Below are 27,175 nucleotides of genomic sequence, written 5' to 3'. Positions count from 1 at the left end.
ATCTTCTAACGCTTCTTCGACAAATTCGTAGAGTTCTAAGAAGTCGTGAACCGCATGATATCGCTCAATCCATCGAGTCTCACAGCTTCTTTTTAGTGTTTTTTTTTGTTGATGATAATGAAGAGCTCTCGATTTTTGATGTTAATATGAACTTTCTTTTTGGAAAGATAAAAAAATCACGAATTTGCCCAATTGTTCCCAAACAATCGCGTATTTGTGGTACACTGCAAGATTTGGAAACTGCCAAATTTAATGAGTGAGCAGAGCAATGCACATAAATGGCATTTGGATATATTTCTTGTATGTGAGCTTGGACAGCGTTATATTTTCCTGACATTGCTGCTGCCCCATCATAACCTTGTCCACGTAAATATTTTGTATCAACTCCAAATTGTTTAAGACTTTCTAAGATTAAATTGGCTATTCCCTTTCCTGTCATATCAGATGTTGGAACAAATTGTAAAAATTCTTCTGTAAGAGTCAATGTGTTCAGTTCGATATATCTAACGCATAATGATACTTGCTCGATACCTGAAATGTCAGCAGTTTCGTCTGCCAGAATTGAAAAGCATTTCGCTGCATTGACTTTAGAAACCACTTTATTTAATAACACCTTATTACAAGCATCAATCATGTCATTTTGGCTTCGGTGACTAATATACTTCATTTTTCCAGGACCTTCTAAATAAGTTTGCATTTCAATATCACCCTTGGCACGGTAACGTAAAATTTCTCTGAAGTTACCCTCATTGTTTGAAGAGTCTGTATCAATCTTTCCAGAATCACGGTGTCCTCTTAGAGCTAGATTTTGACGACCACATAGAATAATGGCTTCAATTATCGGAATTATATTTTTTCGATTTTTCAACACTTGTTTAGATTTTTCAGTATCAATTATTTTATCAATTGACTTAGTTGGATTTTTTAACATGTTCAAAAAATGGTCTGTATCTAATAAACATTTTTTGTGGTATTCTAAATTTGAATGATTTTTAAATGCTCCCAATTTTTGATTATTAACGCCTGCTTCGTTCTTAGCAAATGCGACACAATATTTGCAATATGCTCCGTTCTCACTTTTTGAATACGCCAACCAAGGGAAATTTAAAAACCATTTAAATTGAAATTTTAATTTTACAATTTTTTGTTTCTTACCCACAACTGATGTTTTAACAGGAAAATTATAATTTAAATTGGGTTTCCATATTTTGTTTAAAATATCTGCCTTTTCATTTTGTGACAACAATTTGTTTGTATAACACGCAATATCAAAAATATCAGTGATTTTAGTATCATTTAAAGTTGGCTCTGTGATTATCGGGTCTGATGAGGATAATGGTATAGAAGATGTAATTGTTGATGGCAAATCTGGTGAATGCGAATCTGAAGAAGAGAGCTGATGTGGCGATGATGTACCCGGGATAGGTTTTGAAAAAAAAAAAATGAATTTTGGGTTGTTTTTTTTTAGCCATAACCACTATATTTACCGAGTCTTAAAAATAAAAAAATAAATCTTAATGTAATAAAAAACGATAGTTATTACAAGAACAAAATATAATACATTTTTAAAAAATATATAAAATAGTTATTAATTTATTAATTGTTATTGTTCTTAATTAAAAGTTATCTTTTTAATATTATTTATTACAGAAAAAAATTACATTTGTAAATGGATTTATTTTGAATAAAAAATTAAAATCGACACTCGTCAATAGTAATTTGAATTTATTATCAAATATAGGTATTAATAGTATTATAAATTAAGGAGCAAACATAATAATATATTGAGACTATAAGTGCTAATAAAATTATCACCAGTTCGTTAAAATCATAAAACCAATATTATTATTGTCTATTGATTTAACCTGAGTCTTTAATAAACATTATATCAAATTATTAATATCTTAATTTGAACACGTTACACTCATGTCTTATTAACCATTTAAATTAAGAAAAAAAGTATTTGCATACCAGTACTCAGATTACTGATACACCTTTGCAAGGCCGTATCTGGGGGGGGGGTTTTGGGGGTTCAAACCCCCCCCCGAAATTGTTCGCGTTATTTTATGTCGTAATAAAATAACTATTTCAGTCTAGAATAATCGATAAACATTGATACGTGCATATACGAATGACAGCTATGGTCTACGTTATAAACTTAAAAATAACAATTTGTACCAGATAAATTCACTTCGGGTATATCAGCCGGATTTCTTGATAATATTATAGGTACATACTGCATAGGTATATATATGTATAATACATTACCACCAGAATGTGTAATCGACAAAGAACTATTTCTTAGTATTTTAGTAATCTTATCTTAATAGTCTTTGATGATAGTTAAAACTTTTTCACGGGCAATATTCATTTCCAATATTTAGTTGACATTTGGTTTACGTTCTGTCGTTTTATTGTGCTACGATTTACGAAGTGTTTAATTTATTTATTTGAAATGGCAAAAAGACAAAACACTATGATGAATAATTTTTTTATAAAAAAGCCTAAATTAAATTTATTGAAAAATGAAGTCGAAGACACACCACATACATCAAGTTTATGTCCAGAGTTGAACAATGAAACATCTACCTCAAACGTTAATATTTATGATATTGGGAAATATTTGAATCAAACTGTAAGTAACGAATTGAAGTATAAATTATTAGTAAATAAATGGACACCCGATGAAACTTATAAATTTCCCATAGTTGGAAAAAGAAATTTAAAATTCCAGTTTAATTGGTTTAAACGATTTTCTTGGCTTGCTTACACAACAATAGGCGAACAAGGAGCAATGTGCACGTTTTGTGTTTTATTTGCCAGGGATTTCGGAGGAAAGGGAAATCATCAACAATTAGGAATCTTAGTTAATAAGCCATTTAATAATTGGAAAAAAGCTATTGAAACTTTATCCCATCATAGCACAACACAGTTTCATAAAAATAGTGTAATATTTGGTGAAAATTTTATTAACACGTATACCAAACTTCAACCAGATATTCGACAACAACTCGATTCCGCAAGAGCTCTACAAATTTCTGAAAATAGAAAAAAACTCGTTCCAATTATAAAAACAATTATTTTATGTGGCCGACAAGAGTTAGCACTTCGAGGGCGAAATGATTCGGGTCCTCTTGATTTAAATGAACCTGATCATAATGATGGTAATTTTAGAGCACTGTTGCGTATGCGAATTTCATGCGGAGACAAACAATTAATTAATCATATTGAAAATCAGTCTTTAAACGCTATGTACATAAGTCCTAGTATACAAAATAATTTTATTAAGATTTGTGGGAAAATAATTCAAGATAATTTAGTTTGTAAAATTAATGCAGCGAAGTCGTTTTCGGTTCTCGTTGACGAATCTACCGACATATCACGCATAGAACAATTGACTCTTTGTATTAGATATATAGATTCAGTAGAGACAACTGATACTATTAATTATGTTTTACGTGAAGACTTTTTACAATTTGTACCGGTTCACAGCACTACTGGTCAAAACCTAGCCTCTGTAATAATAAATTCATTACAAGCACTTGGAATTAACGATAAATATATGGTCGGTCAGGGTTATGATGGCGCTGCGTCCATGAGTGGAAATCTTAAAGGCGTCCAAACTATTATAAGGGAAAGTCATCCAGCAGCACTTTACGTGCATTGTAGTGCGCACTCTTTAAATTTAGCGCTAGCTCATTCGTGCAATGTTCAATACGTCAGAAATTGTATTGGTACAATAAAATCTATTGGAAATTTCATTAAAAGTTCGGCTATGCGGACAAATATATTAAAAACTAAAATAAAAAACATTTTACCTAATACCAAGTGGACTAAACTGACATCAATGTGTGACACTCGTTGGGTTGAAAACCACAACGGAATTCAAAGATTTGTTGAAATTTTTCAACCCATTGTTGAAACTTTGGAAGAATTACAATTAGTTCAAGACATCAATACGTCATCAAAATCAATTCAATTTTATCGAGCAATAGTTACTAGTGAATTTATATTAAGTATGGTTACATCAAATACTCTGTTTTCAATGACACTTCCACTGTGTAAAAGTTTACAATCAGTTAGTTGTGACTTAGTAGAAGCTGTACAACATATCGAGACAATACTAAACGAATTAACTCATTTACGTGAAAATATTGATCATACGTTTAATGACATTTTTGAACAATCTGAACTTCTTTTAAAATCTATTGACGGAGAAGAAAATATTAGAATTCCCAGAATAGTAGCTCGTCAACAAAATCGTGTGAATATTGTTACTAATTGTCCGAAAACATATTTTCGTATAGCTATTGCAATACCATTTTTTGATGATTTTATAAGACAATTAAAAGAACGCTTCACTAACCATAAAAAAATAATATCTTCGCTGTGCTTTTTACTTCCCAATAAATGTACTAATTCCGAATTAGAAGCAAGTGATTTCGAATTATACTCAGAGTTTTTAGATTTGGATGCACTTTCGAACGAGTTAAGACTTTGGAAAAGAAAATGGTGTGATAAACCAATATTAGAACGATCTCCTGAAATACTTGAAGCATATTCAAATTGTAACAAAAATTTTTTCCCAAATATTTCATTTTTATTAAAAGTTTTGGCAACTTTACCAGTAACTACGGCGACACCGGAAAGAACTTTTTCGACGCTGAAAAGAATAAAAAATTACCTAAGGAATGCAACTGGAGAAGACCGATTGACTGGCCTAGCATTACTCAGTGTACATAGGAATATCGTTGTAGATCCAGAAGAAGTAATCAATCGTTTTTCAAATGAAAAACAAAGAAATATAGAGTTTGTCATATAAAATATAAACCATTTTTCAAACTAAATGTATAGAATTAAGTTAAATAATCTAATTAATATTAAGTCTAAAAATGTTTTAATGTGAATTTCATTAATAAATACTATTTATAATTCTACAATATTATGAATTTTTAACCATATTTAATTACCTACACAATATTATAATACAATTAGAACACACATTTTTGGATTAAAACCCCCCCCCCCGAAATTAATTTCCAGTTACGGCCTTGCACCTTTGCAATTTTACGCATAAGTATTTTGAACACTGTTAAACGTTTACGTATTTGTATATTCATTTAGTCGCATTATGTAGTCTAATTTACCAATAAAAAATGTACTAGTGTATACCAAATGCATTAAGAATAGTAAAGACAACTTATAAACAAATTAAATCATAAAATTGATTACCTTTACTTTTTAGATAACTATTGCAGATTGTATTGATTTAATATTTTGATATAGTATTTGAAAATAAATAAAAAAGTCACGAGTTCACGACAGTACAACCATAGATTTGTACACTGAACTCGGACATTTGGACAATCGTGTATATTATTATGAATAATAAACAAGAGATAAGGGAAAAAGTTATAAATTAAAATAATATTTCGATGACTCTGGTATGCGGGCGTGCCATTACAAAAATAGACACACACGACACACACACACATGCAACGGGTCACAGACAGCTACAATTTAATAATAATGATAAACAATATTTAATATCTACATAACAATAATTTGTATGGGAATAGCAAGCATTTATTTATATCTTTATTCTTTAGTCCTTACCTCCTCAGACGAAAAATTAATATTTTTGTGATTCCATCATAATTTACAAAAATTTAATTTTATACACATGATGATATTTTCATGACGTGTATATATTATTTTTTATTCTAACCCTTAAAAAATTGGATTTTTTTTTGTCCTTGGGGAGGGATTTATCCCGAAATCCCCCCCCCCCCCCCCCATTTGTACGCCACTGCAGTTTGGTACCAACTATTTCAAAATATCTGTTAGTTGTGGTTTTTTTGTTTTTTTCTATGAGAAAATGGTTTTTCGCATATCTTGTGTTGACTCCGTGCATTATTGGTTGCAATAGATTATGGTTTTTTAAATATATAGCGGTTATTTTTAAATATATTTTTTTCACAGGAAGGACGTTTAATTCAGTATATAAATTTTTTGTTGGGTACATACGGTCTTTATTTAACAATAGTCTAATAATTTGATTTTGACAGATTTGTAGATGACTTATAGTATTTTCGAAAGCACCACCCCAGCCTATTATACCATAAGAAATTATTGATTCCACCAACGCTATATAAACTTGACGTAATTTTGGTATTGTAAGAACTTTATTTAAGTTTCTTAATATGTACATCATTTTTCGAAGCTTTTTTCGTAATTGTTCAATATGAGTTTTCCATCTCATATTACTACTGATTTCAATACCTAAATATTTAAAATTATGTTCAATCTTTATTGATTCACAAAAACAATTTTTTTCTAACCGTGTACAGGTGTCTTTATGAATTTTTATTTTTGTTTCAGTAGGTAGTCTATTATCTATTAAGGCATGAGGTACAACACATGTTTTTTCTAAATTTAAAAATAGATTATTTTCAGTTAACCATTGTTTTATCAATTTTAAATCGAGTTTTATCATATTAAATATTTCGTCCCATGAGTCACCTGAACATAGCATAACTGTGTCATCTGCATAACAGATTATTTTACTTTTTAAGGGGAGAAAGTGAATACCATTTAGCTGTATGTTGAAAAGTATCGGGGAGATAACTGTACCTTGTGGTACACCACACTTTACAATATTTAAAGAACTAATAGATTCATTTATTTTAACACACTGTTTTCTATCACTTAAGTATGAACGGAGTAGTAGTAAAGCTCTATCACGTAATCCTAGTTCTATCTTGTGTAAAAGTATGCTATGATCAATAGTGTCGAAAGCCTTAGCGAGGTCTACATAAACCATAGCACATTTTTTACTTTCATCTAATGATTTATAAATAAATTGAGTCACTTTAGCAATGGTTTGATCCGTGCCTTTACCTTTTTGGAAACCATATTGAGATTTATGTATATAGTTGTTTAATTCTAGAAATGTAACAAGTCTATCTTTAGTATTTTTTTCAAATATTTTTGCAATATTTGAAATCATTGAGATCGGTCGGTAGTTATTGATTACATTTGTATCACCTTTTTTGAAAATTGGAGTGACGATGGACATTTTGAATGAATCTGGTACTGTTGCATTTGAAAAACTAAGATTATAAATATGTTTAAAGGGAGAGGCTAGTGCAAGTTTATTTTCTTTTAATAAGTTGACCGTAATACCATCTAAACCAGGCGAAGAACCATTTTTTAGTTTTGAGATTTGATTTGTGATTTTAAGTTCATTGGTGGGAGTGAATAGATTGAGGATAGATTTGTTAGGAGTGTTAATATCTAAAATAGTAGGTAATTTTGGAGTTACATTTTGTTGATTTTTTAGTTTGGTGAGTAGGTCTGATGCCACATTGATAAAGTAGTCATTAAATTTATTTGAGATAGTGCGTCCATTTTTTTTATATTTAATTCAGTACCATTATGTATTATAGTATTTATTGTACGATTTTGTTTGTTTCCTCTACCGATAAAATTATTTATTAATTTCCAACACATTTTAGGGTTTCCGTTGGCTTTTTCTAATTCCGATTTATAATATAAATTTTTGGCATTTCTAGTTAATTGTGTGACTTTATTTCGGAAACTTTTATAATATTTTTTTAGACTGTCATTATTATTATGTTTTTTTACTTTGAGGTGTAGTTGATCTCTATCCCTAATTGCTTTTATTAATTCAGTGGTGGCCCATGGTTTTATTTTCTTTAATTTCGAAGAGATTTTAATGCTAGCAGACGCCTGTTTTATTAAGTCGTTAAGTATGTTAATGAAAGATTCAGTTGCATTATTTGTGTCATAGTGTTTTAAGACAGTATCCCAGTTTTGACTTGAAATTCTTAATTTTGAATTTAATTGTGTAAAGTTAATATTTTCCAAAGCAAAACATCACAATTATTATGTAATTATGAATTCAATATACCTAAAACTTAAGTAAATAAATACTACAAATTTGTAAAAATTCTAGAATTAATTTTTTTTTAAATTATTTAATAAAAACTCATTAAATAACAAATAAAAACAGTTATTATCATTTTATATGAAAAATATATAACTAAAATAAAAAAAATTTTCCACCATTGATAGTTGATACAATATTGTGGTAGCTACAATTCTAAAATGTTGGTTTAATATTAATAAATCGTTCAATTCTCAGACATTTTAGAATATGTAATCAAAATTCAAGGTTGAAAAAATATTTCTAATAAGTCTTATACTCTTATACTTATCAATAATCGTAAACAATCTACTTAATACTTACTACGGGATGGGGCAGTGGGTTCTGACGAATTTTAATTGTAGTTTATTGGTCAAGTATTAAAAACAAAGTAATGAAACAAATTGTATTTTATTCAACAAAAAGATTATTTTTAATTGTTATAAACAAAAATCTAAATTTTTAAAAATTACATTACTTAAGTGGCCGCCTCTATTTTGTATACAGTCAGTTATCCGTTTTTTCATACTGTCCATAACTATCTATGCACATCGATGGCTGGAATTTCCCGTCTAATGTTTTCTTTTAACTCTAGTAGTGTATGTGGCTTATTAGTGAATACTTTAGATTTCAAATAACCCCACAAAAAGAAATCAGGTGGAGTCAAATCAGGAGAACGTGGTGGCCAGGCAATATCACCATTCCACGAAATCACACGATTCGGAAACATTTGTCTAAGAACAGCCAATGAAATACGCGCTGTATGGCTGGTAGCACCATCTTGTTGGTACCATAGATCTTTATCATGTACTCCTAATCGTTGTAATTCAGTTAGCAAGAAGTTGTTCAACATTTCTAATAACGTTCAGATGTTACCGTCACAGTCACATTGTTTTCCTCGATAAAGTACGGACCCAAAATGCCAAACGATGTAACGTCACACCATACAGTTACTTTTGCAGAATTCAAAGGAGTTTTATGTAACAAACTAGGTTGTTCTGAAGCCCAAAAACGATAGTTTTGCTTGTTTACCACACCACATAAATGAAAATGTGCTTCATCTGACATTTTCAAATTAGACATCAATTCATGATTTTCGTGTAACAATTGCTGAAACCTGTTACAAAATTCAATTCTCGTACCAAAATCATTCGGAAGGAGTTGTTGCACTATCTGTACTTTATATGGAAAAAGTTGTAAATCATTATGTAAAATTCTTCGAACAGTTCTGGTGGACAAGTTTAACGACTGAGAATGGCGTCTTGCCGAGACGTTGTGGACTTCGATCGATGTACTCGTTCAATGTTTTCTGGTGTTCTTACACTTTTTTGGCTGCCTTTATAATTTGTTAAAACAGAACCAGCATTTTGAAATGTATGATACCAGTCTAAGATTGAATTCCATAAAGGAACATTACCTCCAACAGGAATATTGAATTGTCGTCGAAAATTACGTTGTACAGTTATATTAGATTTACACTCAATAAACGTCGTAACGGCAAAAACTCGCGGATTCACACGTATCCATGATTACTGATAAAGTAAAACTAAACATCATAAACTTTAATCTGGCGACAAACTAGTTTATCTTATCTACTTTAGTACCTAACCGCAGTACTCTATAAATCATCAGAACCCACTGCCCCACTGTCCCACAATACTACCTGTGCACGCCAAGAGAGATGACGAGCACAGTGCCGAAGCACCACTCGATAATATTAATCGAGACGAAAAGTGAGACTATGATTGTCTCAGTTCTGCACACTTGTCAAATTCGGCACTTAGGCTTAGACTCTTTATTGTCTAGGACTTCCATAGGGGCTAACTTTTTGCTAACAGACGATTCCATGACTTGGAAGTCGTCTTCAGCAGTTGTCGCGGTTTGTTAGTCTAATCCGGCCCGAAGGACCAAAAATATGTGCACGCCAAGAGAGCTGACGAGCACAGTGCCGAAAGACCACTCGATAATATTAATCGAGACGAAAAGTGAGACCATAATAAATTGTCTCAGACCTGCACACTTTCCAACACATTTCATCGCAGTAATAATGTGTTTTTTAGTCACAGTGAACGGTTGTACAAATTTATCACAAAAAAAATAAGAATAATAATAATTATTAGTGTGTACCAAAAGAGTACTAACACCCGACAATAATAATGAAAAGAACGAAAAACACGCTACAATAGCGGAACAAAAAAAATATAATAAAAAACATTTTCGAACGACGAGACCGAGAGAATATAAAAGTTAAGACAACAAGGGCGTTGGCCGCAACAGTTGATAATAAAAAAAAAACACAAGAAATATTTAGATAATATACATAACAAAGACAATAAATATGATTCTAATAATCAATAATAATAATACACAAAGAATAATAAGATAGGAGGAAGAGATGAGTGGAAGGTGGGACTGACCGATAAGAACTGCAGTCATGCCGTTGTGCTCATTACCATATTATCTGACCACTGCTGATAATTTTCAGCGCCAACACTTCCTATTTATTAAGTATTTATATAATTAATAAAATAGTTATCAATATCTATTTTTTTTTTTTTAAGTTAAATTACAATATTGTTTTTAATCAAAAATTACCTCCAAAAGATCTAACTGAGTAGATTCACAATTTTCCAAACACAATAGTTTATCCTTTTCTATACTTGTAGCCTCTAAATACTCAATATGTGTATACTCAACATTTCCCTTTGAATTTGTAAAGTCTTCATAAACTGCAGACAATTTTTGTGTTTGATGGATTTAAAGAATTTATATAGTGAATTTAGTTTTAGACAATGAATAAAAATTTTTTTTTAAACACATCAAATGTAAAACAAAAAAAAAATTTAAAACATGTATTTTTAATTGTAGCTTTTTGTATTTTTTAATTACCAGCAGTAGCAGTGTCGGTTGGTAAAATGTCACTGACCGATGGTGTTTGATGGTAGTTTATATAGTAAATATAATTGGCTTCATACATAATTTCTAACGAAATAGCAAAATCTAAAAAATCATTGAGTGATGGCGAATTTGTTAAAAACTGTGCAGTAAAAATGGCTAAATCAATTAACGAAAACATAATTTACAGTGAATTTGAAAAAATATCACTTTCAAGACGCACAGTGGCACGGCGTAAAGCTGACACTGATAGTGCAATTCGTAAGACATTGTAAACTATTATGACGGATTGTGCATATTTTTCGATTGCATTGGACGAAAGCACAGATGTTTCAGATGTAAGTCAACTTTTGATATTTGTTAGAGTTATATATCCACAGTTTGAAGTGTATGAAGAGCTATAAGAATTATGATCCTTGCATGGAACTACCAAAGGAAGTGATAAATTTAATGCAGTAAAAAACGCAATCGAACCATCTGATGGATTCAAAAAAATGTCATCGATTGTGACATATGGTGCCACAACTCTGAAACGACATTATTTCAAGAGACAATTCGTTTACAGTAAAGTAATCATATTGTAACACAATAGCTTTAGCTTTAACACAATAGCAAAAGTAAAGCCTCAGGCGTTTCAATTTTATAAAGAAAATATATTATAATTTTGTACAAAATCAACAAATATAGTAACAAATATAGTAATAAAAATGTAATAAACAAATAATAGGTTTATAAATAAGGCTTTTATGACGCTAGGTATATAATATTCTTATTTCTTCTTACTGGACTTACTGACAAACTAGAAACGTCTATTTCCGAAATATTATCATTATTTTCTGCTGGTGAACATGCTAAAACATTTTTTCCACTTGCGAGGCGCCCCGTTTTGAGCCAACTATCCATTATTATAAACTGAAATAAAATAATAACATGTTAATAAATCGCTCTTATTTAATTATGCACAGTGTGCATACAAATCTCTATGAATAAACAAATACATCATTACCTGTGAAATCAAAAATACCAGATATAAACAATCGCGATATAAACTAAACTCACTGCAATCCACTTCTTTTTTCACTAGTATAATACGTTAACTTCTGCAGTCTTATCGCGGTCTTTACTCGAATGGAGCTGGCAGCGGCTACGTGCGCTGCCCCACTCCCGCGATGTTTTATCAGTTTGGTAAATCCATGCGTATTTTTATCGTGGGCCACCGCACGTGCGATTAGAAATACTAGTAGAAGCATGAAATGAAACACATAACGAATGTGTGAACAACGGCGGCGCGGTTGTGATTCTTTTTTATGAAAGTTTTGTTTAATTTTTGGACGGTACGCGGAACCCTTGAGGCCCTTCCACGGAACCCCGGGGTTCCGCGGACCACCTTTCGGGAATCCCTGCTCTAGCAGACCACCTTGTTTTACACAGACCTTTTAAACGAAGAGGGTGTTTTACTTTATTTGATATATTTTTTTTCAAACTTGTCATTTTTGATGTATTTTCATTTTTCTGGTCATCATTTTCTATTTCACTTTCACTATCAGCAACTAATGAAATATTATTAGTGTCTTCTAATTCACGTTCGTATAAATTTTGATCTTCATTTACATTCATACAACGTTCACGTTCAAAACATTCAGCAGATTTTGATTTTTCTAAAAGTAAGTTCGATCGTCTATGAGAATGAGCGAAATAATCATAAATTTTTTGTAGACAAGGAAAAAACACTTTAACATTAGTACTGGATTTTTCTTCCGCTGCATTTTGTAAAACTAAATTTATTTGGTGACTAGGGCAATGAATATATGGAGCATAGGCTTTTTCATTATTACAATTCTCTTTTAAGTAATCATTTATTTTTTTTTTGGAGACCTCCATGAACGCCACTCATTACCGCGGCCCCATCATAATATGCTTGGCCAACTAAGTATTCCGGATTTAATTCATACTGTTTGAAAAGAACATTGACTATTAAGTCTTTTAAAGAATTAGCATCTCCCTTTTTCACTGGTACAAAACATAAAAATCGCTCAGTTATTATTACAGTTTTTTGTTCTTTATTAATTTCTACAAATCTTATCATAATGGCCATTTGATCTATATGGCTAATATCAGTTGTGGAGTCGGCTATGACAGTAAAAAGTTTTGCGGCTTTACATTTTTTTAAAATTGAATTTCTAGTTTCAGATGCCAATATTTGTATAATTTCTTCAGTGATTGTTTTACTTGTATATTTTATTTTTAGGCTTGATTGCAAATGTTGTTCAAATACCTGGTTATGCTTTGCTAACAATTTTAAAATCGATAAGTAAACTCCACAACGCGCATCGTTGATATTCTCTCTATTTCCTCGGAAAGCTAAACCTAATCCCGAAAGCGTTAATACTACATCAAATAATAATTTAAGGATTTCACGCCATTTTTTCACTTATAATGAATACTGCTTTGAAATAATAGCTTCAATAGATTTACTTTCAGAAAACTGAACTAGTATACTAATATTTGTATTGTATGGGAAAACCGACGACGCAGCAAAATTGATTACCTACGCTGTAACATCGATTATAATTATTATAAATAATATTATCCACTACGTAGAATTCAGAATGTTGAATAACTTAAATTTACGTATATATTGAACTATTGAAGAATTTCTAAATATTTAAATTATTTTATTAATAAAACAATAGTAAATTATATTCCAGTTTGCAATATACCATTTTTTTTTTTTGTCGAAATTAAAAAAAAATCAATTACATAATTTAGGTGGGCCTCAGTACACAATTAAGGAGGGGGCCTCGTCGGCATTTGCCGACTAAACGACCGTTAAATACGCCACTGCTAATATCATTAGAGGAGGCAACCGTAGTTTAAACCACCGTAAAAGAGGAACTTGATTGTGAGTATGGTGATTTACTATTACACACGGATGTACGCTGGTTAAGTCGTGCAAAGTATCTCGAACTTTTTTTGTTTTGAGAAAAAAAATACTTCAGTTTCTTAAAACGAATAATAAAACTGACACTACGTATTTGGAAAACCAAATGGTTGATAAATAATTTTTATGTTCATTGGCATTTTCAACTGATATTTCTCAACATTTAAATAAATTAAATTTACAACTTCAAGGAAAAAACAAACAATTTCTCAAATTATTGGATTTTTAGATAGATTCAGAAAAAAATTGGTAGTTTTTAAAAATTTAATGGTTGAAAAAAAACTTATACATTTTCCGTGTTGTAAAATCATAAAAATAGAATTTAAAGACGAGTTTAATTTTGAACATTGCATTACCCACTTGGACGAATTAACTGTAAAATTCGAAAGACGATTTGAAGAAGTCGAACTTATGCGCCCTCAAATAAATTTGTTTAATAATCCAATGGCAGCTGAAATTGAAAGCAAGATGCTGAACTTCAATTAGAATTATGTAAGTTGCAAACAGATCCATTATTATTATCTACAAAAGAGATTGACATAAGCTTTGGAAAAAATTACCCAATTTAAAGTATCCACTTTTACGAGAGTTCGCATTAAAAATGTTATCCATGTTTGGAACTACATACTTACATTTGTGAATGTACATTTTCAAAACATGAAACATATTAAATCAAAACATAGAAATCGACTTACAGATGAAACATTAAGTCACCTACTTTGTGTTTCTTCGTCCGAAATAGAAGTCGATTTTGCCACAATGTCTTAGAACCCGCACATGCTCAAAACTCACACTAAACAAATAACTATTTACATTTAATTAAATTATTTTTAATAACTCTTTTTGTATTACCTATTACATTATAAACAAAATAAATGCTAATTAAAACGTATATTTTTGCTTTCTATGCTCTGGCCCGCTAGATTTTAATTTTCTAAAATTGGTAATAAGTAAATGCAGTGCTCGAATTGAGAACAATTAAGTAGATGAGCCCAATCCAACGATTTAAAAACTGCGTTTCATGGGCGCAATTACTTAACACTGACGCGTGGGAGGCCTTCCCCCCCCCCACACTCCTGACTTTCATACATTTTGGGCGGTTACATTTTCCTCCGAAAACGAGATACCGTTTTCCTACACATTATTTTAGACTGATATTATGTATATTTTCCTCCAATATCTTAGCCAGTGTTGTAGTATTACGTTCGTATTATAAAGATAAAGTAAGGCTAGGATCACATTTTCGGTTGATACATTCTGATATTGGCTATATCTATTCCAGCTGTCGATTAGGCCTAATAAAGAAAATGTTTAGCAGGTCAGTCACCTCAGTTATCCGGGTAGGCAATCCGACTGCGTCGGATCGCGGACAACGTTCATTACTGTCACCAAAAAAGCAAAAATAAGTAATAAATTACGTAAAAACGAATTAAAAAAATTTCGGGCGTCCATGCAAATCATATAGCCAACGAAATTTTTTAATTCGTTTTTACGCAATTTATTACTTAAGAAATTGATATCTTCATACATAAACGAAACTATTTATATTAATAGATTAATAAATAAACTAATCAATAAAATATATTAGTTTTATCTTTAAATATAAATACAAAGTTCTTCGTAAATATACATTTTTTTTCTGATTTTTCTGATAATATTTTCTATAAATCTTCGAACTTATTATCTCTAAGTTCTTCGTAAAAATACCTTTTTCTTCTGATATATATAATATAACAAAGCAGAGACCTGGGGGACCGCCCATCGAATTTTTTCATTGGCCGTCTCTTACGCTAGTACTAAAAATCACCAAAGGAGCGCCACACGGGTCTCTGCTTTAAAGTTTTAGACTAGCTCTCCGAGCGTCACTGGGGGAGACCCCCCCCCCCCCGCCGGTGTTGGTCATGAGTGTTTTCGATGTCGGAAGTTGCAGTGGTCTTGTGGTCTGGTCGTCAACTCGATCCGATACGGTGTATGGGTGATACAGAGGTCTGGTGATAAGGATCTGTGAAAAAAATTAGTGATAATGATTTTGGATTTATGATAAAGATGGTGGATTAGTGATAAGGATGCTCGATTAGTGATAAGTCAAGTGGATAAGTAATAAGGATATTGGATTAGTGATAAGGATTTTGGATTAATGATAGGAATGGTGGATTATTGATGAAAATAAGTGTTAAGGATTTTGGATTAATGAAAAGAATGTTGGATTTTGATAAGAAAAGTGGAATTGTAATAAGGATAGTGGATTATTGATAAGGATATTGGTGGATTAGTAAACCGGATAGCTGTAAAAGTTTTTTACTGCCGTCGAAAACGCCAAATCAAGAAATAAAATTTCGGACGGTCGAACTAATCATATAGCCGCCTTGATTAATTTGGGGTCTAGCAGGTCAGTCCCCTACCTCGACGTTGGACTTATATGTCTCGGCAACAGGTATGTAACGTTCATTACTGCCGCAGAAACCGCAAATTAAGTAATAAATCACGTGAAAAAAAATGTAAAACATTTCGGGCGTCCATACAACAAATCATATAGCCACCGTATTTTTTTGGGTATAAAACTATAATATTATTGTAGATACTGACACTTCTGCAGCTGTTAATAATAATGTTGAAGTTGTATTGAACAATGATCTTGTATTAGGTAACCATTCAGAGGAGCAACCTATTATATTCAATGCAGTCAATGCACCTTATTACGACATAGGTACCTATCTATAATCTATATTATAATATAATATTAAGAATAAATGTATAATATTAAGTAAGTACTATTATTTTTGTAACATATCTACCTAATGTATTTTAGGTACTGAAACTGTAGTTGACCTGGTAGTTAATGATAATAATGAAGTTGTGCTAGACAATAATCTTGTATTAGGAAACCACTCAGAGGAGCAACCATTTATATTCAATGCAATCAATGCACCTTATTATGACATAGGTACCTATCTATTATCTATATTATAATATAATATTAAGAATAAATGTATAATATAAAGTTAACACTATTGTTTTTACCTCACCTTATGGTTCAGATATAGAAGCAAGTTTAAATACTAATAACACTGAAGATGAAGAAGATTTGTTAAACACTACTTATAATGTTAACGTGCAAGAATCAGATACTGTTGAACTGCCTGAGTCATTTTTAAAAAAAAGAAAGAAACGTGGAAAACCACAAGATTGGAACAAGAATTTTCAAAAAACTAAAAGATTGGAAGGAAAAGAATATTTTGGTAAAAAAAAAATTGATGGTGTGTGGAAATATAATGTACACAAATCTGCTAAATCATTGAAAAGTCCTTGCAATTGTGTCCTTCGAACAAAAAAAAATTGTATACTTAATTGTAAAGAAGTTACAGAAACTCAAAGAAACATTATTTTCAAATCTTTTTGGGCTATTATTAATGATGAAGCTAGAATATAATTTTTGAAAAATAATATGAAGATACTCCCAACAGCAAGAAAAAGAGGTTTATGTTCAACAAAAAGAAACTCATCAGTACAATATTATTTAGATAACATAAGAGTTTGCAAAACAATGTTTCTAAATACTTTAGATATAGGTGAAAACATGATAAAAAAAAATAATTAATAAAAGCCATTCGGAAACAGAATTTTCAGGTGAAGATAATACTGAAGACAACAATTTAGAATCAACTCCCACTACTACCCTAATATACCAAAGTATTTCTGATAGGAAATTATTATTAAACACATTTTTTGAATTATTACCTAAATTGAAAAGTCACTACTGCAGAGCAAGTACCTCAAAACTATACTATAATAATAAATTACTTAAATTAATTAAAAATGTATTTGTTATAGATGTACAATATTTACCATTTTGTTACTTAAAAATACTATACTTAAAAAGTTATTTTATTCCTAATGTAATAACTAATAATCAAAGCTGATAATGTATTTTATTTCTTTTTATTATTACTTATATTTTGTTACTGAAAAATTCAGTTATTTCATTCTTTATGTTATAATCAAGGCTGATAACGTTTTATATTTCTATTAATTATTATTTTATATTTTGTTACTGAAAAATTCAGTTATTTCATTCTTTATGTTATAATTAAGGCTGATAACGTTTTATATTTCTATTAATTATTATTTTATATTTTGTTACTGAAAAATTCAGTTATTTCATTCTTTATATTATAATCAAGGCTGATAACATTTTATATTTCTATTAATTATTATTTTATATTTTGTTTCTGAAAAATTATGTTATTTTATTACAAATAAATAATAAAAAGAGAAAAAACCATAACTCCTGAAAATGTGTGTTTTTTTTTAGAAAAAGTCGTAACTCCTTTCACAAGTTCAATTATTCTAATAAATATATAAATTATTCAAAAAGATCAACAAAATAATAAATAATACATTTTAACAAATACAGTTATCTGTTAACAATGTTTTTAAATTAATGAGATGTTTTTTATTCTTCCTGAAAAGTAGTCATTTTGGAGTTACGATAATTGCGAATTAAGCCGACGATATTGCATTTGATCAGTTATAACGCGTATACCTATTTAGTCTTCTGTCTACTAAAGTGAAGGTGAAGAAGAAGAAAACTATGAAGTAAATGAAATAAAGCAAGTGAGCCATGAAGCAGCTCTAAAACATATAGACGGGATCATTAAATATCTAGAAGAACAAGACGATACAACTCTGTGTGACAAAATGTTATTAAAAAAACTTCAATCACAAGTTAAAAAGAAGAGTTTTCAAACAAAGAAACAACAACTTGTGACTGATTTTTTGCACATAAATAATTTATAATTTTTATTAATTTTTCATTATACATGTACATACATTCATTGTACTGTAACGAGACAGAATTAATAAGCATAAATGAAACAACACGCGCCATCTACCGGACATAACCAGCGTCCGATGAAACGGTACCGAACCGACCTAATCGTGACTTTCCAGCATTTTACTCATCAGTAATGCCACTAATGATCGCGTAAAGTGTTGTGGTACTTAATAACTTGACCTACTATAATGTCCATTACTTCTCCTGCCCGTAAAGCAACACATGTGTCGAATAACGACAAAAATGCGTCGAAATAGAAAAACGCACTGACACCGTACAGAGCGCGCGGCAGCACACGCGCTCTAAGACCGGACCACCCTACAAGACTTTCCGACACGGAAAAACACAAATTGATGTCAACAATACAAAAATCAACCAGATTATTTAAAACTACATCAATATAACTTAGCCGCCCACATGAGAACTAACACGCATCATGCAGAAAACTAAGACAATGTGGTCAATGTTATTCAACACACCAACCAGCAGCAATAAGCACCAAACTACATTTATACAGGCCAGATCAGAGCCTACGGTATCAAATCATCCAATCATTCATTCAATCGTTTAATAGTTCATTCCCCTCATTTTAACGTAACTTCCCTCCACACCTCTCTTCCAGCCTTGACAGTGTGAGTAGTGGTACGCCCTGGCAGCGTACTGATCAAGCTACTCACGCCTAAGGGTCTTGCCACACCATGCGTTTTGGCGGGTCTGGTTTGGCCGGACGCTTTTTGACAGGATGTCGCGTAGATGCCACATCTATGCGTTTTTCTTTTTGAAAACGTTCCTTCTTTTTGCCTCGTGGGACAAATTATTTCAATAACGCAATGGACGTGGCATCGAAAGTACCAACCAAAGTATCTTTAACTACTTTACTCCTCTAACATAGTTCTGAATGTGATACTTACTTTAGTATAAAATATATAATTCAAAAAATAACATAGTGCGATTTATTTATTAAGTGCGTATTTACATTATTCAAACGTATTAAATTTCAAAATTTGACTATTCTACACAAGTAAGCATATTATTATAATTTGTTCATTTCAGTAAATTGTTATTTATTAATTTATAAGTTTTTACCTTGTTAGAATGAATCGTAAAAAAGTAAAAGTCATTGCAGTAGCTGAAGCACTTGGTTTATTGGATACAATTAAATCAGAAAGGAGGTACTGGGTTCATCCTCTCAATGTGGAACGAGAAAAAACGGGACATTTCAAAGATTTTTTTGAAAACATAAGGCGTTATCCACAAAAATTTTTCGAATACTATCGCATGTCAATTTCGAGTTTTGATGAGTTATTAGAAATTCTACGTCTACATATAACTAAAACCACTACAGTATTTCGTAATCCAATTTGTGCTGAAGAACGGCTTACAATTACTTTGAGGTAAGTTAGTTCAAATTTAAGCATGCGTTTGGCGGCTACATATAAATATTAAATAATATTATACAACAACACGTTGTAACTTAAATTGATATAATAATATGTTATAACTTGTAACAAATTTGTTAAATAGGTAAAAATAAAATATAATTAAGTGGGGATAAATATGCTGGAAAATTCGTGAACATTTCGGAAAAAACAAGTTTTTTTCCCCGAGCCTCCAAAAATATGGAAAATTGATATTAAAAGAATATTAAAATTATATTAGGTCCAAAACCAAAAAAACTAAAGTTTTCGGATCATTAAAAAAATTAAAATATATGGTATTGTCCTCAAATTCCATTTTTCTGGAAATTTTAAATGTCCCCCAATTTTTCTCTGTTTTTTATGAAAAACCACTGTTATTTGTAAGTTATTTTATGTTTTGTACCCTATAACTGGGTACTTTAGATATTTATTTATGTAAAAAAATCAAATACTTTAGTAGGTGGATTTTTTTAAACAACATTTTATCAATACTTATTAACAATTTAAAACTGTTCAGAAAATATTAAAACAAAAGTAATAGATAAATTAAATAAAATTAAAAAATATTCTCTTTAGGTACTTTTTTATGTAAAAAAATCAAATACTTTAGTATTAAAATAAATCACATGAAATGCAGTTCTTTAAATTAAATAAAAAAGATAAATAATCACTTTAGTATATAAAATAAAATAAAATTACTTAAGAAAATACTTAGTAGCTACAGTACCATGTATTGTTTTTGCATAATTTGCAACAAAACTAATAGGTAAATTAAATAAAATTAAAAAATATACTCTTTGGGTACCTACTTTTTTATGTAACAAAATCAAATACTTTAGTATTAAAATAAATGTAATGTAGTAAGTAGGTACTTCAAATAAAATTTAAAAAAAACCAACCACTTTAGTACCTATGCAAAATAATAAAAAAAACTTAAGATATGGAATAGTAGATATTATTGATAATTTTTGTAATAATCAGAAATTGTATTGGCATTATTTTGGCCTGCAGGTATATATGACCCAGAAGAATGTAATGGAGGGAATGCTATAGAATGTTGAGCCTGTTGAGGTGGTACTTTTAACGTTGAATCTGATGTAGATGATGCGTTTTGGCCTGCAGGTATATATGACCCAGAAGAATGTAATGGAGGGAATGCTATAGAATGTTGAGCCTGTTGAGGTGGTACTTTTAACGTTGAATCGGATGTAGATGATGCGTATGTGGACAAGATAGGTAAGGTTAGTTGTGAGGTATAATGTTCTTTTGGGATACTTGGATAAGTTGCATTATGATGCACATCATATAATGGTTGAGATTGGTTAGCTTCCAATGAAATTTGTCTAAAATATTGTAAGGTCATTATACGAAAATCTGTTTTTTGTTCATATGTTAACCTTTTGTAATCTGGTAATAAAGACACTAAAAATGCCTTATCAGGATCAGAGTTATTTTCTTCTTCAGGATTATTTAGAGCACTTAATAATTCTTGCTGAAATTGTGTAACATTATTTTTCTTACATTTTTTCCTCCTCAGTTCTGTGATTGAAGTTCCAGTTTTATTTTTTTGAAATGTTGAAGGAGGTGAGTTCTCATTTCTTTCAATTTCATCTGCACCCACAGTGATGTTAATCTCTTCTTCTTCTTCTTCAGTTTCATCTCCATTGTTATCTTGCCCAAGTTCATTAAAATTGCCAGTTGTTCTACAATATAGGATTGAATTACAATTACTTTTTATTAATCATAATTATTTTTTTTATTTTTTTATTTGTAAAAACTAATAATTAATAAGTAGAATTGAGGAATATTTTTATCAAAAATGTAACCATTGATTTTATAATAGTTTATTATAAAAACAGTGGTATAACTATGGTAATCAATTATAGCAATATCACTAAGTTCTAAATTTGTTTATAGCAATTTATCAAATATGCCATTGAATTATAAATACTGTTAAAAAGTTAAAATGAGGAAATTAACTAAGACAGTTATGAATACTAAACATTTTATTATTACCTTCTTTTTTTAATTACGTGTTGTAAAAATGAAAGTGATTCAGCATAGACATATTTTTTTTTTGGAGCACTATCACCACTTTTTGCCTGGTTGATATACTTCGAATAATTGTCCCGTATATGTCTCCATTTGGTTTTCATTTCTTTGACTAGAATAGTACATTAAAATAATGAGCTGTTTACGGACAATTTCAAAATTAAATTTTAGATTCTGAGTGAAACGATGAATGTATTGATTTAACAATGATGTGTGTTTTTTTATTTTTTTTAGATTCTGAGTGAAACGATGAATGTATTGATTTTACAATGATGTGTGTTTTTTTTTTTATTTTTTATTTTTTTTGTGTCTGTGTACACGATAAGTAGTCGAAATAATGCTACGATTTTCAACTTCAGTATCTTGTTCGATCAGAAAGTGAATATCGTTGGTGCATTGGGGAGGTCAAACTTTAAATTTCCCAGTAGTTTTCAAAAGCGCCGGGAAAAACAAAAGAAAAATTAAGGAAAAACGGGAATTTTTACGCAAAATCTGTTTTCGAGAAAATCGATTTTGGTTTTTGGTGTAACTTAAAAACAAATGACCGTAGATACATGAAATTTTCACTGGTTGTTTATATTTGCATTTTCTATACACGATAACATTTTCAAAATTGTTTGATTTATTTTGAACTGTTTATGGACATTTTCATTTTCCATATCTATACTTGATACTTTATGATGTTTTTAAATTATAGTAGTGAAATCATTAGTTTTTGAGAGGGCTATAGAAATTTTAGGGGGGGCTAAGCCCCCCCCAGCCCCTCACCTATTTGCGCCTATGGCAGAGCACCTTTTTTAGTTTTTTTTTCTATAAAAAGGCACGATTTTTTTATAAGCATTTATACAACATTTATCAAAATCCAAAAGCCATACTTCAACCAGATATTTATTATTAATATTATAATAATTTTTTAATTGTTTTTAAATCTTTTCAAGATATTTATCAACTGGTACGTACTTTGCCGCTCTAAAATTCGATTTTCGTGTTGGAAGAAGTACAATCGGAGTGGTAGTAAGAGAAACATGTCAAGCGATTTGGACCAATTTACATTTAATAGAAATGCCTGCACCAACTACAGACGAATGGGTGGAAATATCGAGAGTTTTTTATTTAAAAACCAATTTCCCCAATTGTCTCGGAGCAATAGATGGGAAACATATTAGATGTAAAAATCCTGACAACTCGGGATCATTGTTTTTCAACTACAAAAAATTCTTTTCGATAGTATTGATGGCTGTAGTGGATGCAAATTTGAATTTTATCTCAATTGATGTAGGATCTTACGGCCGTGAAGGAGATTCTAATGTTTTTAAAGAGTGTCCATTTGGTAAACTATTATATGCCGAGAAACTGAATATTCCAGAACCAATTATATTACCAAATACGAATAGTAGCCCTCAGCCTTATGTGTTTGTTGGAGACGAAGCTTTCGCTTTACACACAAATTTACTAAGGCCTTATCCGGGACGTAATCTTAACGATACGCGGAGAGTATTTAACTATAGGTTATCCAGAGCAAGGCGCACAGTTGAATGTGCATTTGGAGTACTTGCTAATAAATGGCGTGTGTTACATACATCGATTCAAGTACAGCCAGATTTTACTGATGAAATTGTCAAAGCTTGTTGTATTCTACACAACTTTGTCCGTAAGAGAGATGGCATCAATTATGAAGATTCTGAAGTCAACAGTTTGGACGACATTGAAACCCACGGAGGAGGGGCTCGTTCACAAGGTGTTGGTGTAAGGGATTACTTCGCAAACTATTTTATGGGTCCAGGAGCAGTGGATTTTCAGTACAAAGTACTTTAGTTTATTATTAATATTACTTAATTAATTGGAGATTTTAAGAGACCAATAATAATGTATCATAATTTGTAAGTAGGTACTTATATTTTTTTTTATAAAACAGTATAACATTTTTTATTTGTATTAAATTATTATACCTAACTATTGAAATATCAATATTATAATAATTAAATAATGTACAAGGTAGTATGTACCTACTTACCTGTGTTTTGTTTTTCCGTATTTGATTTTTCATTCCAATTTTCATAGAAGTATTCACAAATAGTGTTCCAACTTTTTTCTTTTATATTTTTATCCATGTAATCTTTTGATCCTACTTCCCAAATTGATGGACTATTTTGAATGCACGAAATAAATTTGTCAGTATTGAAAACCATTTCAAAAGCCGAAATTTTGCAATGTTTAAAATATTATAAATAAATAATTAATTAAATTAAGAATTTTACAAAAATTAAAAAGTACGAAACGCAGCCGCTAAAACGCACAGTGTGGCACGCACAATACAATATAACGTGTTTTGTTTTCACTTCCCGTCGAGTTGGTTCCTGCCAAACCGCAACATGTTGCGGTCGGTCATCGGCAGGAATCGACAGGTCCCGATAAAACGCACAAGTGTGACATCTACAATATCTACTTATGTGATTCGTTGTTCCGGTCGACCGGATGCGTTTTGACAGGACCCGCCAAAACGCATGGTGTGGCACGGCCCTAAAGCACTGGAGAGAGCTCCCCCACAACACTCTCTGTGCGGAGTCGGTAGTGGTACGCCTTAGCAGCGTACTGTTCAAGCTACCGATTCCAAACAGCAGTGGTCGTTGTCCGCAACCGCCGACCGTCGCTGTCACCCGCACGCGCCACCGTCGAGCTGGCCCGCCGACCGTCGCCGTCATCCGCACGCGCCACCGTCGAACCAATTACCTGCAACTGTTATTGCCGCCGCTGTAGGACGTGCTGTCATCACAGCCACCACTCCGCGCCGCAACTAATACGTGCACCTAGGAAGCAGTGTTGTCGAGGACGAATCAACGCCCGATAGCCGCATCCTTTACACCCGCCAAACACCACCAACCGAGTCGGCTGTTTTGGTCTATCCATCAACCCTACGGCACCCACGTGAGTCATACCACTCATCAAACAACTAACGTATCGAATATTTGTAGCTCAATGAGCAAATTATGTAAAAAGAAAATATTGTAAAAACTATTTAAAATTCTATACCAAAATATCTGTAGCTCGAAGAGCACTGGTCAAAATAAAAGAAAAACTGTATAACATAAATAAACTGTTTTGACTATTTACGTAAGAATAAAGAACCATCACTCAATCACACAAAATAAACTGCGTTCTGCACTCTTACAACTGGCGCCCAACACGGGACTCGATAGAGAAGACCCCTACATCATTTAAATAAAGAAGAAAACCTACATCGTTAAGTATCTACATCATTAAAATGCCACCCAAAAAAGAAATGGTCAGCAAAGACGAATTCAACACACTAAAGAGAGAAATTGAACGACACAGTCAACTATTAGTAAATCAATTACTACAGAAAATTGCTGAAAATGAGGAAAAATACATACAGAAAATTGCCGACAATGAGGAAAAATATATGCAGAAAATTGCCGACAATGAAGAAAAATATATGCCGAAAATTACAGAACTAGAGGACGAGTTAAATGAAATTAAACTCAATTATAGTAATTTAAATAAAGAACAGCAATATGTAAATAATCTAAGGGCAGAACCAGGACATATCAACGAAATGACCCGTCCGTCATTTTATGGGAACAACCGTGACATACACCCTGTTGATTTCCTCCATCGCCTGGACGAGTATTTCGCAATCAAACAACTATACGTGGGAGAAAAAATAATAGTTGTGGGAGACTGTCTCAAAGCAGCAGCACTCAGCTGGTTTTCAACCATAAGATTTCAACTAAGGGATTATGACGACTTTCGAAAGGCGTTCATTGATGAATACTGGTCAAGAGAAATCCAAATACAAGTGTGGAGCCAGTGTCTTGGTGTCACCCAAATACCGCAGAACACTAACTTTCGTGAACACTTTGCGACATGGACTACCAAACTACGGCACCTTGAAGTACCTCACCTGTCAGAACAGGAAATAGTAAAAAATATTGCAAGACACTACCCGGGCTACCTAAGAGCCATTCTAGTATCAATGCCGGAGCGAACAATACTAGCCGCAATGAAGATACTAGGGGAGGAAGGACAAAACCAATCTAGCAAAGACAACACTCGGAACCAACAGCAACACAACAATCAACACGAGAACAGTCATCAGAACAACAACACAGAAGGGCAACCAACACGAAACAATTGGATCAATAGGCCTTACACTCGGAACAACAATAATCAACAGAACAATCGATGGAACAATCGACAAAACAATCAGAATACACCCAGAGATAACAATCAACAAATCAACCAAGTTACCACCAGCAACGAAAATGATGAACCAGAACAAACCATAAACCAGATGGAAAGCAATGGTGAGTCATTCAGCCCTTACATACGGTGTCTTATTGAAGGAGAAGAAATAGAAGTACTAGTAGACACCGGAGCGACAATAAGTGTTTTGACCAAAGAGGTAGTTGACACTATTATCAGGAAAAATCCAAAAGTACCACAATTACCTGTCACTGGGGTAAAGATCAGTAATGCAGTCGGTAAACAAATATGCAAAACATCAAAGCAAGTATTTTGTCAATGTCAACTTGGAGGAGCCACCATAGTAACCAACTTCGTGCAAGTCGAGGGACTGAACGAACGAGGGATTATCGGGTCGGACATATTAAATAAATATCATACACAAATTGACCTTGACAATCATACCATCAGAATGAAAATATCAGGACAAATCTACCTGATACCATTTTCAAAAAAATTACCGAAAATAACTGCACCACAGGGTAGTTTACAAGACATCACAATCGATGAATGCAGTGAAGAAAACAAAGACAATCAAGTACCAATCAGTGATGAAGAAAGTGAGCAATTCGACGCCCTCATGAACCGATATGCCCACATTTTTTCGGACCACCCAGGAAAAATCGCAGCATTTGAGTGTCAAATTCGGGTAACCCAGGGGACCCCGATTTATCAAAAACCATACCCCATTCCGGTATCGAAGAGTAATCGAATCGACCAAGAGATCCAGCGAATGTTGGAACTAGATATAATAGAGACATCTACATCACCTTGGTCATCTCCCATGGTGGGGATTGAGAAAAAAAACGGTGACGTCCGGATAT

At 31.7% G+C, this 27,175-nt stretch overlaps 2 protein-coding genes across 2 annotated transcripts; one reads left to right on the top strand and one right to left on the bottom strand.

Moving 5' to 3' along the window:
• The first annotated feature begins 2,794 nt into the window (after positions 1–2,794).
• Positions 2,795–5,281, top strand: LOC132952965 (52 kDa repressor of the inhibitor of the protein kinase-like). Its single transcript, XM_061025501.1, has 3 exons — positions 2,795–2,957; positions 3,099–4,768; positions 5,246–5,281. The coding sequence occupies exons 1-3, from the start codon at positions 2,795–2,797 to the stop codon at positions 5,279–5,281; spliced, it is 1,869 nt and encodes a 622-aa protein (XP_060881484.1).
• A 15,710-nt stretch (positions 5,282–20,991) lies between these two features.
• On the bottom strand, positions 20,992–24,525 carry LOC132952958 (uncharacterized). The gene is made up of 3 exons (XM_061025489.1): positions 24,103–24,525; positions 22,053–22,200; positions 20,992–21,739 (listed from the first exon to the last, which is right to left on the bottom strand). Exons 1-3 carry the CDS (start codon positions 24,275–24,277, stop codon positions 20,992–20,994), a joined length of 1,071 nt encoding a protein of 356 aa, XP_060881472.1. The 5' UTR covers positions 24,278–24,525.
• Between the last annotated feature and the right edge of the window lie 2,650 nt (positions 24,526–27,175).

The sequence above is a fragment of the Metopolophium dirhodum genome, chromosome 1, assembly GCF_019925205.1.
Source record: "Metopolophium dirhodum isolate CAU chromosome 1, ASM1992520v1, whole genome shotgun sequence".
In the NCBI taxonomy this organism is placed as follows: domain Eukaryota; kingdom Metazoa; phylum Arthropoda; class Insecta; order Hemiptera; family Aphididae; genus Metopolophium; species Metopolophium dirhodum.
Note: the sequence above shows the minus strand (reverse complement) of the source record. Positions and strands in the feature narration are given on the sequence as shown.